Source organism: Gymnogyps californianus, chromosome 1, assembly GCF_018139145.2.
Source record: "Gymnogyps californianus isolate 813 chromosome 1, ASM1813914v2, whole genome shotgun sequence".
Taxonomy (NCBI): Eukaryota; Metazoa; Chordata; class Aves; order Accipitriformes; family Cathartidae; genus Gymnogyps; species Gymnogyps californianus.
The window spans coordinates 98,008,341-98,024,476 of NC_059471.1; the positions used below are offsets into that span (position 1 = coordinate 98,008,341).

At 42.0% G+C, this 16,136-nt stretch overlaps 1 protein-coding gene across 1 annotated transcript; it reads left to right on the plus strand.

The window, feature by feature from the left end:
* Window positions 1-344: 344 nt before the first annotated feature.
* On the plus strand, window positions 345-7,870 carry RSPH1 (radial spoke head component 1). The gene is made up of 9 exons (XM_050914469.1): window positions 345-395; window positions 998-1,111; window positions 1,234-1,339; window positions 2,519-2,609; window positions 2,847-2,982; window positions 3,289-3,360; window positions 5,137-5,353; window positions 5,776-5,919; window positions 7,713-7,870. Exons 1-9 carry the CDS (start codon window positions 345-347, stop codon window positions 7,760-7,762), a joined length of 981 nt encoding a protein of 326 aa, XP_050770426.1. The 3' UTR covers window positions 7,763-7,870.
* The last annotated feature ends 8,266 nt before the right edge of the window (window positions 7,871-16,136 follow it).

The window sequence follows — 16,136 nt, forward strand, 5'->3', positions numbered from 1 at the left end:
TGCCGCACCCCTCCCAGGACTTCCGCGCCGAGAGCCACCGGGCAGCCCGGGAGGCCTCCTGGGGAGGCGGGGCTCTCCGCTTTCGGTAACAGCGCTTCTCCTCAGAGGCGAGGCGGACCCGCTCCCCGCTCCCCGCTCCCCGCTCCCCGCTCCCCGCTCCCCGCTCCCCGCTCCCGGCCCCGCCGCCGCCGTGCGGGGCGGGGCCGGCCGTTGCTCTCAGCACCCGGGACAGCAGCGCGAGCCCCCGCGCGCCCCGCCGGGCGTTGCCATGGCAGCAACGGCAGCGGCGCGCCCCGCCCCCCCCCGCGCGCCTTGGTTGCCACGGTGACGGCGACGCCGCGGCCATGTCGGACCTGAGCTCGGAGGAGATCGAGGAGGCCGAGGCCGACTTGGGGGTCCGCCGGGGCGGTCGGGGTGCCGCTGGCGGCTCAGCAGCACGGGCGGAGGCGGCCCTGCCCCGTCTCCCGGCCCCTGCTGCGGCGAGGGGCCCGTCCCCGCTGGGAGCATCCGCCGCCGAGGGCGCTGGGGAGGAGCGGGGCGGGAAGCGGCTCACGGCCACGGGCGCCTCGGGCAGGGGGTGGGGGAGCGCCAGCGGGGAAGGAAAGAGTGAACGTTACCGGTCACGGGGTCTTAAATACTGTATGCCGGCCGTGCCGAGCCTGGGAGAGGTCCCGAGGCCCTTCTTCCCGTGGGCACGGGAGTTTCAAGAGTGGGGCTGTACCATTTCAGTTGGGACCTGCCTAACTTTCTCCACGGGATGAAAACAAGTCATCCATACTTTCCAGTAGTGTGTCAGGAAGGGAGGAAAGCCTCTGGGTGCCAGGATCTGATGAAAGTGTCTGCATAAGCAGTACATCTGTTGGCCAGGTGCTCCTCCGGTCTCTGATTCAAGCCAAATTGGAGCAGCTTTGAGCAAACACCTGTTTTCCTCTGTCTAATGAGGTTAGATTCAGTCAGGTCTAGCCCTCTTAAACAATTTTTTTTCACATTTGATCAGGAGTATGACGGTGAACGCAATTCAGAAGGTGAGCGACATGGACGTGGAAAAGCACGTCTACCCAATGGTGATACATACGATGGAGAATATGAACACGGTTTCAGAAGTGGACAGGTAAGACAGTGACAGAAGACAGTGGTTGTGCTTATGTTTCAGCAGTTCTGTTAGTTTGGGCACTATATTCAAACAAGAGTGAGAACTGACAAGTATTTTTATCTATACCAAATATGTTTCAGGGGACCTACAGATTTAGAAATGGTGCTTGCTACACTGGAGAATATCTTCAAAACAAAAAGCACGGCCAGGGTATTTTTTTTTATCCAGATGGATCAAAATATGAAGGTAAAACACTGAACACAGTTGCAGGGCTTCTGGAACTGAAAGGACACATCATATCTCCCCCTTCTGAATGCAAGGAGACAGTGAATTGGAGAATGCTTTATTTTAAGGAGATAAATTTGCTATGAAATATTTTCCTTTTATTCCTTTTTTACAACAAGCTCTGAGAAGTGTGGGGTTTATTTATGGGGATTTATGTCAATTATTGTGAGAAGTGTGGTATTTAGTAGCGGTTTATTCTTGTCATGTCCTCCTTTCAAGTGGGGTGTTCCAAGTCCCGAGAAATATTAAGTATCTTTTACAAATCAGTGCAATCTTGGTAGAAGAGGGTATAGTTACTTATTTCTGAATGATGATTAGAACCACAGATGTGTTCAGTATAAAATATTTTAGGACTTTATTAGGTCCATCCTTAAAAAATAGTCTACTGATTAGAGTACTTACTCAGGGATTGGGCTGTCTCTGAAGTCTGAAGAAGTTGAAACTTGCATTGTTTCCCTTCTTCCAGGAGACTCCCCGAAACACTCTGAATATCAGTTAGGCTTCAAGGGACAATATTCCCCCCTCCTCCTTTCTAAGCTAGGCAAGAAAGAACATTCACATTGTGAGGGCTAGAAGCAGAGAGCAAAAAGAGCAGCCCAGTCTTGCCTTACGGGAGCATATGCACCTGTGATTTTTTTTTTTTTTTAAATTTCTTTTAAGTTTGAATAGAAGAGTGATTAAGACACACAGTCTAGCATCCTTTTGAGTATATATGCCCCCTGACTGACAAGACAATTTTAGCAAATGAGTCAGACTAAAGTAGTCCCTCTTTTTATTTGAGTGGAAATGTCACATTATCTAATACAACTGTAATACATTACCAAATTTAAAGATAGGAGCAGGATGTTACATGGCTTCTTGTGTTCATAATGATAATGGAGAGTGATAATGGAGACAGATGGACAAAATGGAAGCGAGGTCAGGCAGCTGCATAAATATGTGTGCTGAGGGACAGACAGAAGAAAAAAGAGCAAGGGCTTAGAGTAAGGAATGGTATAAGGAATGGTAAAGGATCACAATGGTGTCATAGCTTTCTTTTCCTTCTCTAATAATTCATGTATGATAACTTTACAAACTGACCACTATATCACACAATGAAATAAACCATGTCTCATTGTTTTCATCGTATTCTCATTAAAGGAGACTGGGTGAATGACCAGAGACACGGCTATGGAGAGTATACATATGCAAATGGAGACATCTATACTGGAGAATGGTTTAACCACAATAGGTTTGTTTCATTCTTACAGTGATGTTTCAAGTCACCCAATGGCATTAAAATGCAAAGGTTATTTCCAAAGCATGGCTGACTGCAGCAAATCGAGTGCTACTGGATGACTTTGGCAATTTAGTCCAACTTGAGTCATTTCAGCTACTTAGATAACACAGTTTTAATACCTTAACTATAACAACATCTTAAATTCCTAATATTCAGGAATATAAAGCAAAATTATTATTCTCTCCTTAGGCACGGGCAAGGTACATATGTCTATAAAGACACAGGATCTAAGTATGTTGGTGGTTGGGTAAATGGAAACCAGGAAGGAGAAGCTGAACTTATCCACCTAAACCATAGATTTAAGGGAAAGTTTTTGAATGGAAATGTAAGTGTGCTGGAAAACTCTCTATTCATCTGAACAGTTAGCATGGAATTGCCTTCATATGATCTGTTTCCACTTAAAATAAGAAGCTAGGATCCTGATCTTTTGTAGTATTTCTTGTACCATAAGTGTAACATACGAAACTGAATTAATCTGTAGGACAGAATGCCAAGTTTCTCTGCAACTTTGCTTTCAAACTATATTGTTATTGAGTGTTGTATGAATTTTGTAGTAAAGCATATTTTACCTTTATATGCTTAGAATGTACTAACTTTACAGTTCTGCTGACTTTTTTGTATCTTTGTGCAGCCTGTAGGTCGTGGCAAATATGTCTTTGATATTGGATGTGAACAGCATGGTGAATACATACAATCAGAGCAGGTAAAAGAAATAGTGCAAATTATACTGAATATACTCAGTAAATAAAATCTATTGTTGAGTAATCTATAAACTGCCTTATAGACACTGATGTTAAAGTAGATCTAACTAGTCAAAAAAGGGTAGAAACTCAGGCATTCTTAAGAACTAAATGAGGTTTCATTTTGCTTTTTTCTTTAGCTTCCCAACTGTGTAAGCTTTGACAAGTACAAGGTGTGATTTTTGCACTACTCGCAGACAGGAGTCCTTTTTGCTTAAAGTTTAGAAAAATCAGGACCTTCCCAAAACGTTTGAAGTTTCAAACCACAGAATAATGTAGATGTATTTGTCTGTATGTTTAGCCTGTATTCCGCTTTGTTCTGAACACCAGAAAACAATGAAAAATATTTCTTCTTATATTTCTGAATTGCTTGATGCTATGCGTACAAATGGTAATTTCCAGCAGATTTGTGTTTTGGAAATATGTCCCATTGTTGTCCTGGTCCTGTTAGGAGCTTAATATCCACAGCTCCTAATAATTGTAGGGAGCAGCTGGGATCAGGGCCTGTTTTTCCTTCTCCTTCATGCATGAATGTTTTGAAACGTTTCTGATTAATATGGTGCGAAATAGCTATAGAAATAAGAAATATATCTTAATATTACTGTTTTGATTTCAAGAAAATATGCCACATTTTAGCTTAGAGTTTGCTACCTCTGTTGTCTAACACATTAGTTCCTATTACACACCCTTTGAAAATTCTCCAATGCAGCAATTGTTCCTTAAGACAAGGACAAAATAATAATAACAAAATTCCTATCATTAGTGATAGAGATTTGAAAAACATGGAGACTGTTTTGCTTTTTTGACTAAAGGCAAGAGATCCTCAAATTATAAGATTCATATGAGTATCCAAAGTGATGTGTATCTAGTATCCTCAGTTCAGTTGCGAATTGTTGGATGTGCTGATTTCAGAATATTAGGCCATTGATGTGGGAGTTTAAACTTGAATTTAAGAACCCAAGGTTAAGCACTCAGCTTTTGAAAATCATTAGTCTCAGGAACAATAATTTCTTCTTATGTGAATGCTGTAGTGACTGTGTAAAGCAACGGACAGTGCTGTCACTAAAGAAATATAAATTTTGCCTCTTTGCTTTAGCTGAAGTAATTGCAGAACAAGGCCCATTTAAAAAGAATGAAAAGAAATTAGCTTGCAATATAGATAATGATTCCATTACTAAGACTCCTTCATATTTGCATAAAATAAAGCATGATTTTTTAAATAAAAAAAATTATCTTCAAATTTAAAAAACATAAGCTTTGTGCAGTACCTTACTGCTTCCTAGATCCATTCCAAGGTCTTCCCTAAGCAAAGATTGAGGCAGAAAGAGCTGTTTTGCCACTCTGTTCCTGTGTGAGATAGACAGTGTAGCATCTGCCAGACAGAGCATCACGTCTTATTTGCTGCTGTTATACTGTAGACAGGCACAGAAGAGGAGACATAGTTGATAGGCCCCTCACAGCCATTCTGTTTAAGGGAGAGATAAAATTTTACCTTAAAGAAAGCAAGCTGGCAGGCATTGGTCATTAGTAATAGTCAACTGACTTCATCAAGGTTCAAAGTGTAGTTCTCTTCCAAGATTTGCAGCTGCTAAAGTTCCTCCACCTGTAAATACTTTAAAAGGCCATGTCATTGATGTTTTGAGCCCAGACAAAGAGGTTTTAGTACACAAAACCACCGTCTTAGTTACTTCCTTAATACCTGTAAGATGAGATGCTGGATTTCATGAGTTTTCTTCTAGGACAAAGGAGAGGGAGAAGAAGAGGAGGAACCCTCATTACTTGTTGCACCAAAGTGGAAAGCATCAGAAATTACCGAATTAACACTCTGGACTCCCCATGGGGAAAACCCACCTTCTCCCAGAGAAGCCTCCCTAGTGGCAGCAGCAGCAGCAGAAGCAGTGGAAGAAAAAGCAGCAGCAGCAGTAACTGAAGAGGAGAAAATGCCATCAATTGCAGGTTTGTTCTGCTGGACAGCTGGAAAATCCATGCTTTGACTATGCCCTGAAACCGTGTTTTTCAGGTTTAATATCAAGTTGTGTGAGAGGGTTTTTTTGGCTTTTTTCCCTATAATTTACCACATATTGAATGTTAGGAACTTCCAAGTCTGTTCATAAACTGCACAATATATATGCCTGTTTTATCTCACATAGCATAATCATGTACAACTGTCTTGGGAAGCTTGTGAATCATTTTAGTCTGTATCATGGCTTGTTATACAAACTTGATTATAAACAGTTACAGATGATTTTGTGGGATTTCTCATGTGAGTAAAGACTGCAGACTTCAGTAGGAGTTATTAGCTACTGCATGAAAACAATGGCTGAGTGCAAATTTGTAAAAGTCATTTTCTTTGGTATTTCTAATTGCTCATATTTCAGTCACTGATGAGTCTGCTGAGAGTAGGGATGATGCACCTTCTCTTCATGAAGTATCCAGTGAAGTTTTTAGCCCAGCAAGGGATGCAGGAGAGGAAGATGAGGGAAGCAGAGAGGAAGAAGAAAACAAAGATCAGGAGGATCAAGGTGAGGAATGGGGCATGTACATTCATTCTTCAATTAGCAATCAGGGTTTGAAATGATGTATGTCAATCAGCTGAAGTCATGCTGCTGCTGACAGATCCATTATCAAGCTGAAGAGGCCATGGGAATCTCTACCTTTCATAAGGGGGGCAGTCCTCTGTAGAGGTAAACTGATTTTGAGTAGTCAAGTTCATATACTGTAACAGTACAAATCAGAAGAGACACTTCTGTGCAGCATTATCTATGCATGTACAGTTGATAGCACTTGCAGAGCTGAGTTTGTAAGTGATTGCATTTGCAAACTTTTTTTTGTACAAAAATGAGAGAGAAGATTTCAGACCCTGGGAAATTCAGGGGTTTTTGAGCACTCCACTTTTCTCTCATGAATGGAACTGTGTATTCTTATTCTCTCAACTGAAGTTAAAAAGCAGGCAAAACAAATCTGAAGAAACAAATTTTAGGTATTGTTATGCATTATGATTTGAACAGTCTCTGGTTGATTTGTTTCTCCTACAAGCCAAAGAGATTTGGAATTCAGATGCTCAGGTTTTCTTCCAGGCAGTTCAGAAGCCTGTTTTAAATACAAAATCACTAAGAAGCAACAAAAGGATTGCTGTTTACTCATATTTAGCCTATAGGCCTCCACCCAATTGTGTTGTTTGTATTTATTGTTAACATTTACAAGCTTACATATCTGATGTATGAAAACATAAGATAAATTTATCCGTTTGTAATCAGTCCATTTTAAAATAAATCAAAGCAAAGCACTATCCATAGGGATCAGAAAGACTATTAAACCATGTGAAAATGCCTGGAGGTATACCCTAAACATTTAGGTCAGCTCTTGGAATTTTCATAGTTTATTTGCTCTCATTTTTTACCCATCACCTCTGAAGGTGCTCTACTGCTTCAGGGCTGACTGGCCAGCTAGATGTGGTGTGTACGACTGACATCTTACAGGATCCCTGGGCTTGGGTCAGATCCAGCAGAAACCTCAGCAGGCTTCCTGCACAGCTCTGCTTTGGATTTGGCAAAAGTTCCTTGAGCCTGGTTTGTCTCAAAGTTTCTTGGACTCAAATAACCATTTGGACTGAACTTGATTCTAATAATTTTCTGGCCTACCACAATGTTCTGGTATCCCCATTGTTTTTTGTCGTTTGTTTTATTTTTTTAGAACAAATGGACTCAAGTATCTGTCAGAGACAGCATAGATGCAGATACCAATGCATGAAAACATAGGAATGTGATAGATGTTCTCAAAGTTCCTTCCAGCTCTTTATTTCTAGAATCAAAGAGTTGGATTATTTTCTACATTTTTCAGCATAGGTCTACATCCATAATTAATTTGGCAACATATTGTTCCCCTTGTCTTTATGTTTAGCGAGATTAAGTTATAGTAAGAGGAAATGATTTGAAGAAAATATGCATACTGTGAAGAGCAGATGTAACAAAATCTGTTTTCTTGCAGCCTTGTATTCTCTGTCCCGTTACCGTCATTTTTTTCCACACAGGAATTCCATCCTTCTTGCTCCATGTTTCTTATGATATCATCTAAACAGGAGACACTCTTTGGCTATTCCAGAGTTACATATGGGCTGGCTGGCAGTCAATACGTGTGTACCGAGTCTGTCTGGCAGCTGACAATGTGTAACAGTTAAATTCAAGCATTGGCAGTGAAAAGCAGTGGGGAAGGAGGACTGAGGTAGACAGCATAGTCCTAGAATTATGTTTTAGGTTACTAGGAATACTTTCCAGTATTTTATTCTCTATGTCCTGTCTTTCCTTTGCCTCCACAGGAACTACTAGTTTAGAGGATAAGGAGGATGAATCAAAGGAACCAGAGTAACTGGATACAACTAAAGACAAAGAGCCAAAAAAAGGAAATTTCGGAGTAAATAATTTATTATGGTAAACCTGCAATATTTTTATTCATAAAAGGCTGAGTTAAGATACTCTGAATAAACATTTCTGTCACTGTTCTGTCTGGAATATCTATCTCTGAAACTTTTATAATCTCAGACTGTGCAGTCTCACAACAACTTTCTTTATTCCATGTAGCAGGTAGTCAGTTGTTGAATTCAGTACGGGATTATTCTGGATTCATGAAGTTGTGTCCTCACAAGTTTCCAGAAGCATACTCAATCTTCTCCCACTAGTGGTAGTTCTTCTCTTCCTTGAACCCTGCCTCTAGGCACAGAGACTTGGGGGTCTTGTTTGTGAAGACAAAGACAAAGGCAGCGCCGGGCTTCCCAGCTCTATCTGTATCCCCTGTCACTAGACCACCAATTACAGACCTACATTTTCCTTTTTTTTTTTTTTTATTGTTCATGTAGCTGTAGAAGCTCTTCTTGTTGCCGTAAATCTCCCCTTGCCAGTTTGAACTCAAACTGAATTTTGCTTTCCTAACACACGGGTGCAGTGTTTTTAAATTCTTCCTTCATAGGCTGCTTTGGCTTCCACTTTCTGTATACTATTACTTTTTTTTTTGTGTTGCAGCTCAGTCCCAAGTTTCTTGTTTACCATGTAGCCTTCCTTAAGCTGTTTAAAGGAGACTGTCAACTGATCAGGGTGAGGAAGTGGATCTGTAACAAATTCCCAACATTATGCCCCACTTAATACCCTCGCTGATCCACAAGCTCTCAACCAGCATGTTGTCCATAGCATAGAAGAGCTCCATGCATTCAAGCTGCTGCTTCACATAGAGGAAAACTCTCCCCCTCATTTTCCCTTTCTGTCTTTACTAATGAGCCCTTCATTCATTGGAGAGCTCCAGTTGTGTGAGCTGTCCCACCATGTTTCAGTTTTTCCAAGGATGTCACAGTTCTGCACCTGCACACAGAGCAGTTCCTAGTTCCCCCTTTTTGTTTCCCAGGCTGGATCCATCTGTATACATACACTTAAGGTAGGCTCCCTTTTGACTTGTTTTATCTTTCCCAAGGGGTATCTTGCTCCCATCACCCTGCCCCGTTTACTTACCACCCCTGAACTCCATTCCTTAGAGTAAGCAGTTACCGCCATCCTCCAGGATATCAAGTTTAAGTCTCTCCTCATCAGATTTGCAAACCTGTTGGCAAAGATACTCTTACCCCACTTTGTTAGATTGCCTTGTTCCTCCAAGAGGGACCCATAGTGATGAAAGCCAAAGCACTACCTATGGCAACAGCCATGTGACCAGTTGTTACCTCTTAGGATTGTGTCCCCTCCTACCTGACCTCTTCCCATGAAGGATCAAGGGAACATCCTGTGGGTTTCCATGTCCTTTGCCACCCAGAATCCTGCAGTTACTCTTGTTTTGCTCCAGGTGTCCCTCAGCAGTATCACTGATGGTCACACTGACGAGCAATGAGGGGTAACAGTCAGGGGACCGGATCAGCCTTGTCCATCTCTCTACAACACCCAGTATCTGGGCATCTACCAAACAGCAAACCTCCCATGACAGCATGTCTGGTCAGCAGACAGGTTCCTTTCTTCCCTACAGAAGGGGATCTCCAACTGCTACCACTTGCTGCAGATGCTCAGGCTGGGCACAGCTGGCTCTGAAGCTTTCCTTAGCGGCGTCGGTTCCCCTCCCATGGCTATTAGGGCTCAATAGCAACTCTCTGTATTCAGGTCTGAGCAGGGAGGAGGAACATTTGTCCTGCTGCCAGAAGTCATGAACTTCAGCAACTTCCCTCAGGGGAGTCCCCATCCGCTGCTCCATCCAGCACAGCCCCTAGACATCCCTCCACCTCAGGCTCTCACCTCTGTGGAGACCCTGCTGGTATGCCGGTTACCCTCCTTAATAGTGAACAGTCTGCACACTTCCTTCTGCAAGTCGTTGGACACACAACACTTGGACCACCACACACCTCCCACAGAGGAGGAACCCATCACCACAACCCCATGAGAGACTCAGACACAACATCCCCCTGCCTGAGCCCTGTCTAGGCTGTCACCACTGACGTGCCAAGGGTACTTTCTTCACTGGTGCTGGAGATCAGGCCCAGTAGCTCATCAACATTGGTGTTGCACTGTCCCACACTGTCTGGAGGAGAGTTTCTGCCTTTCCCCAGCACCCACACAAATTACCAAAAGCTCTGCTTGCTGTATTCCCATCTCCCAGCTGAATAAGCATCCCTACACAGCAGATAAAAACCAGTCCAGCACCCCCTATTCAGCAAGTTGTTAACTACTGAACATGCAGCTCCTTTTAAATCAAGAACCTGGCAATCAGGAAGCAGCCAGCAGGAGAGAGCAGCTGCAAAAGCCCCCTAGATGCTACCAGAATCAAATGGCATTATATAAATAGTAAGTTAAATGTGCAGAGCAAGGCAGAGCTGCACAAAGTATTGTACAAGCACTAAAAGCCACAGACAGATCTTTTCTCCTCTTCTGCAGGTGAATAAAGCTGCTCTGAAACATTTTATCCTGATGATATGTAAGCAATACCTTAATTATTAACATAAGCATCTGTCTGACTTCAGTTGATGCTCTCATACCGTAGGAATATTGGTATGAATGTTGATGGGCCTGGAGCCTGAAGCAGAGAATTGCCAGCCAGTAGCAGCTTGCTTTTGAAGTAAAATAACCGATTTTGGCCCAGTTGGGATAAGAGATGTTGTACTGATATTGCTGAAACATTTTCTTATTCTTCACCTCAGAGCAGGAAATCTATACTAAAATTTTAGTTTAGGGGAAAGAGGGAAGACATTTTAACAAGTTCCTTTTCTCTACAACTTACAATTTCAGCAAAGATATGTCCAGAAGTTTGGAAGTTAGTGATAAAAATGGATTAACAGAAAGTGGAGATAAGGAAACGAGTCATATGAAATATACAGAATTTATTACTTCTTCCTTGCAATTTTTCTCATATCAGAAATGTCATAGTGAGAAAATTCCCATGCAGTCTTTCCCCTCCTATCTTACATGTCATTTTGTTTGCAATTTCTTGCCACACTGATGTGACTTCAGTGAGCATTTTTAGAGGTGGTTATCTTTTCCTCTTTTTACTTTTTTTGGCAAAGAGAAGTGCTGCATTTCCATTATTACTGTAGCTAGATCAAAGCAAACTTGGCTTGCTAATGTTGGGGTTTTTTGTCTTTTTATAAAAAACTAAAAATCATTAGTTTACTTGCTACTTTTAATATATTCTACTGTAAATTTGAGAAATATCCGCACAACATATTTCCCAACTCACTTCCATTTTAAGGTAATCTTCAGGTCAGTCTGAGTTCATTCTTGGACAATTTATATTACCTTTTCCTCTGCAGCACTGTACTTTTTATTAGTACATGAGTGACCTCCAGTGGTATACCCGCAAAAAAAAAATGCATCCTGTCTGGAATACAATCAAGGAAAACTAAGAACATCTGGAAGTCTCTAATGTGTTACAAAGTGCTCCCGAGAAGATGGCTTGCTCCTTTTGGAGACCACCAGTGCTTTTGCTGGAGGAGACATTTAATTTCACTGTATTTTGCAGAAATACCTTAAGGATAATTTGGAAACTAGTTAATAGTAGTTTCTTCATTCCTATCTTGGAGAGGGAGGAACCCCTGCCAAAACTTGTTGCACGAAGGTGTGCTAAGCCTCTCTTTTATCCTTCTGCCTCTTAACTTTTCAGTAATGAAGAAAGACCATTTTAGATAGTACTAGAGCAGTCATTTTTCAGACCCTTTTCTAGACAGAGTAAAAAAAAGATGTGCTGAATGCAAGGGTATGATGTTGAACTTAAGGCTTTGAAGCTTTCCCCTCCAGCTTTTCATCCTTAGATTATCACTCTGGTGTCCAAATTACTTACTCCAAAGGTGGTAAAGTATCTTTTAAAAATATTAGACCATTTTAACCTATGCATCTAATATTGGTTTAGGTGCCCAGCTTTTTGCCTTTAAATCATGGAATCATAGAGTTGGAAGGGACCTTTAAAGATCATCTTGTCCAAGCCGCCTGCCATGGGCAGGGACATCTTTCACTAGATCAGGTTGCTCAAAGTCCCGTCCAACCTGACCTTGGTATATCAATGACATGTAAGACTTTATGAGTTTGAGGTTAAGAGTCAGTTATTTTCTCCCACATATAAAGCTCTGTATGAAAAAAAGTGATGCTGAGAGTATCTATGCTCCACATGTCTTAGAAAAACTTCAGGAAACCCTATCATATGTGACTTGCAGAGCTACTTCTTCCCCAGAGATGGGACTTTTTCCACAGTTGACAAGGAAGCTGGTCACAAGAGTTCATTGCAGCTAAATGAGGCACTTGGGGTTCTCAAGTTCTTCTCACACCAAGAAGGTCTTGGAGTGCACCTATTTCCACCTGAAAATGCAAATGTTTTAAACCCCTTCAGAGAGAGGTCCATTTTACATTCACAGATGATAAGGGAACAAAGACCTGTTTGAGCTGTTGCATAAAGCAGGCTTTCCCCTCTTTCGTCCACTTTATGCTAAGGAAATTTAAGCCATTTTCCAGAGCACTATGATCTATATGTGCAAGATGTAGGAAACATCCCTTCTGTCAAATTTTATGAGTCCTCACTTCCTGCAAGTTTGAGGGGCTGTTTTTTGTAAAGAGTGATGCTTGGGCAAGATTCTTTTGAATAAGTTGGTACTAGATAATAGGTTATATTGCACACAGGGTTTTTTCATTCTGTGTATTATTTATTCAGCTTTCTAGCCCACAAGTGGCAAGAGAAACCTGGCAGAACACCTGGGAAATAATATCTTAGTATCAGACAAATTTAGGGAAAACTGAGCTTTAAAAGTCAGAAATAAGGTCATTGTATTTTAAATGTGTTCTGTCAAAATTGGATTAAGGAATTTTCATAAACAGATTTGCAACAGAAATTCCTGCTGTGAATTAGAAAGCATACGTGTATTAGTAGTATCTCTCTCTGTTTGCTCCCCGCTCCCCACCCCCAGCAGTATCTGAACACTAAAATGCTACAGATTTAGGCCCTGGTTTTCAAAACACTTAATTACACCAATAGTTCCATTAAGGATGCACTTTCATGTGGATCAGGTTAAATGCTTTTAAGAATATGGTTTTGGTTTTATTCTTTGCATTTGTAGAGGCAGGAGATGCTGCCTCCTGGATATCCTCACCGAGAACCCAGGAAGCTCAGGGAGATCCCATTTGGAGGTTTTGCACAGTTTTTCTCCAAGTTTTTCTTCTAATTAGGTGTTAGAATCAAGAGCCCCAAGGTGCTCTCCAGACCCTTTGTGATCTCCACAAAAAAACTGGACTGCAAAATTCAATGATTCACTAACTCCTTCCTATTCCCCACAGTACAATCTGTCATTTGTTCAAAGCTTTTGTGCTGTTCTCAAGTTCAGTCATGAACATTTTAATTTTTAATCACCCATTAAAGAAAGTACTAAAAGATCAAGACCAGACCCATACGTTCTTCTGAACTCAGAATAAAGAGCTGCATACAGTCTTTCAAAAGATTTCCTTTTGTTTCAGGGCATTTCAATAACAAAGCTCTCAAGAGACAGTAAAAAATCTACTTAACTGCTTTACTCCCCATCTGATGATTTAAAATCGTGCAAAGTGAATAGAAATAACTACTGTTCTGAGTCAGCAGAATTGCACATTCGCCTTGCACCAGTATCAATGCTGGCACAAGGAAAAGGCTTTGGAAAAATCAGGAACAAAACATTCATAGCATTTTTTTATCTTGCTTTTCAGAAGAACTGGACTCAAGTGTCTCTCCAAGCAGTTCTGCCTAAAAGTAGTCTCAAACATTATTATAAATTTCTATTTTACTATCCTTTCAAAGTGTATGGAAGGAGCATTCTTGTTCGAAAAAACGTTGCTCCTCCTCCCCATCCCTCAATTGCACCAGAAGATCTTACTTAGTCATGTAAATCTGAGGTTATGTTTTCCCACAAGGTGTCACCACAGATTAACTTCACTGTCGGTCTTTATCAAAGAATTCATATTTTCAGTTTTTAAGATATAAACAAAACCTTCAGGTTCTCTAGGTAGTACTAAAAGCACCTATTAAAGTACATAACTTTGTAATGAAATCCATCCAATTAAAGAAAATTGCAATGGAGTAAAGGAACATCTATTTTTTGAAGTTGCTTAAAACCCAAGAAACTGGAGAAGAATTTCCTATTTCTTTTGCTTACCACAAAAACAACTTCGAAGCTTCCAAGGACATTTTCTTCATTTCACCTGTGTTCAGTGATTAGTTTCATATTACGAACACACCACATTAGGAATTCTCTCTCTCTCCTAAGCACTAGATTTTACAACTAAGGACCCTTGTATGTTAAAGATATAATTTCAGCTCTGATCCTAAAAAGTGTTCTTTAGAGGTGAACCTGTGCTCACATGGGGTCCCAGGAAAGCCAAAAGTGGGGTCCTTGTAAGTAGAAGAGCTTGTCCTTGCCCTTTTGTTATTAAGACCAAGATAACAGTTTCAATGGTTTGCTACTTCTGCCGCCCGTTCTTTCTGTTCAATTGATTTGGACGGTAGAAATAGAGAAGTCTTTGTAAGTTAAGGACAGTATTTTGCGACTAAGCATTTGTCCTCACCTGCTTAGCACTGCAGTGTCTGGATTAGAAACCACCACAAGAGAAATATTTAAGTCCCCAGACCCTCTTTCCCGCATGCTCTGAAGTTTAATTCACTGCATTCACTGAAATAAAATTCATTGGAGTGCATCTGTATTGGGGGTGAAAAAAAAAAAAAGCATAGTGGGATTTCAGTTCAAGTGTCTTAGCAATCTGCCTGTTAAGTATGTTTAGTTTGCAAATAGTGTTGTTCATGCTCTGCGCACATTTGATTAGATGCCAAGACTGGGTGAACCGGTTGAATCCTTCCCCTGTGCCCCGACCTGTAAGAAAGGTCCTGCCAGACAGAGAGGCACTTCCCCCAGCCGTGTCCTTCTCCCATCTTGACACCTGCCTTTAGGGCAGCCTGCATGCACTCGTTTCAGATAGGAACTTGATGGACAATAACAGGATTAGAGTGCCGTAAACTGGCTTTTAGTAACGTTATTTCCGCAGACTAAAAGGAGCAAAAAGCAAAGAGAAGTATTTCATTTCTATGTTGTACACAGTGGCAGCAGCATAGGAAAGCTGTTCAAAGAAAGGAGATGATGCTGTTCTTACAGGTTACTTTTCACGACAGACTCACCCTGACAATTCTTCTGATGCCATTGGGTGAAGGGAGAGATGTCATTTGGTATTTTATTTTGGTGTTTCAAAAGAAGACCCAGATTCTTAACCCAAACTGGTATTTGCAGCATGATCTAGGATTAATATGTAAGAGCATGACGGAAAAAAACCCCACACTATTTCTAAAAAGATAGAGGAAAATTTCTCATGAAAGCACTTGAAATTTTATGTCATTAATTCTTTAGAAATGACCTGTCTTTTAAGTGGCTTTGAAGACTCCTGTTCTTGAAGGAAGTTTCCTTTTTCTCTTTCTTGTCAGTTAGGGCGGACTCCATACCCGCAGGTCCTTGCCCCATGCCACCTCCATTGCCCCGCTGTCCCCATTTCCTCCTCCCTTCCCACTTGGACAGGTTCCTTGGTCAGGAAACAGGGCGCCCAAAGGGGCTGCTTGTCACCAACAGAGGGTCGGGCTTGCCCCCGTGGTCGGGGCTGAGCCCAGCCCGAGGGAGCAGGTGGTGTGGTGGCAGCCCCTTGCTGGTTGCTGTTAGCATGGCTGAGTGCAAGGCAGAGGTGTTGCTACCTCCCTCATCACCTTGCTCTTCCCCTATGTGCTGATTTTCTTGTAGCGTACAGCCCTTTCTCAGCTAGACCTCTGACTCACAGCCCTCCCTGAAGACCACAGAGGAGCCTTGCCACTGCCTTCGGGGCTCAGCACGAAATCGTCCCTCACCTCACCTGCCCCTCTCAGCTGACAGCAAGTGCGTGATGGGGTGAGATGCAGAGAAGTAACCAAGCCACAGTCTTCTCAGTGCTGCAGTGGCATCCTGCTCCCCCGGAGCAAGAAGAGGCTGTGATGGCGCTTGGGGTTTTTACCTTTTTCCGGGGCTGCATCCATAGGCACCCATCACATGCACTCGAGCTGCAACCAGCGATGCAGTCTTATGCCCTTCCGTGCATCGCTTGCTAGCTGAAGAGCCCCCATCTGGGCCCTGGGGCATTTGATTTTCACTTTAAAATTACAGCACTGTCAGAAAAGCAAGAACTCAAGCAACTTCACCAGAGCCAGAATGTCAAAATGAATAATTTCAGGTGCAAGACTGAGATAGGAAATCTCCACACCC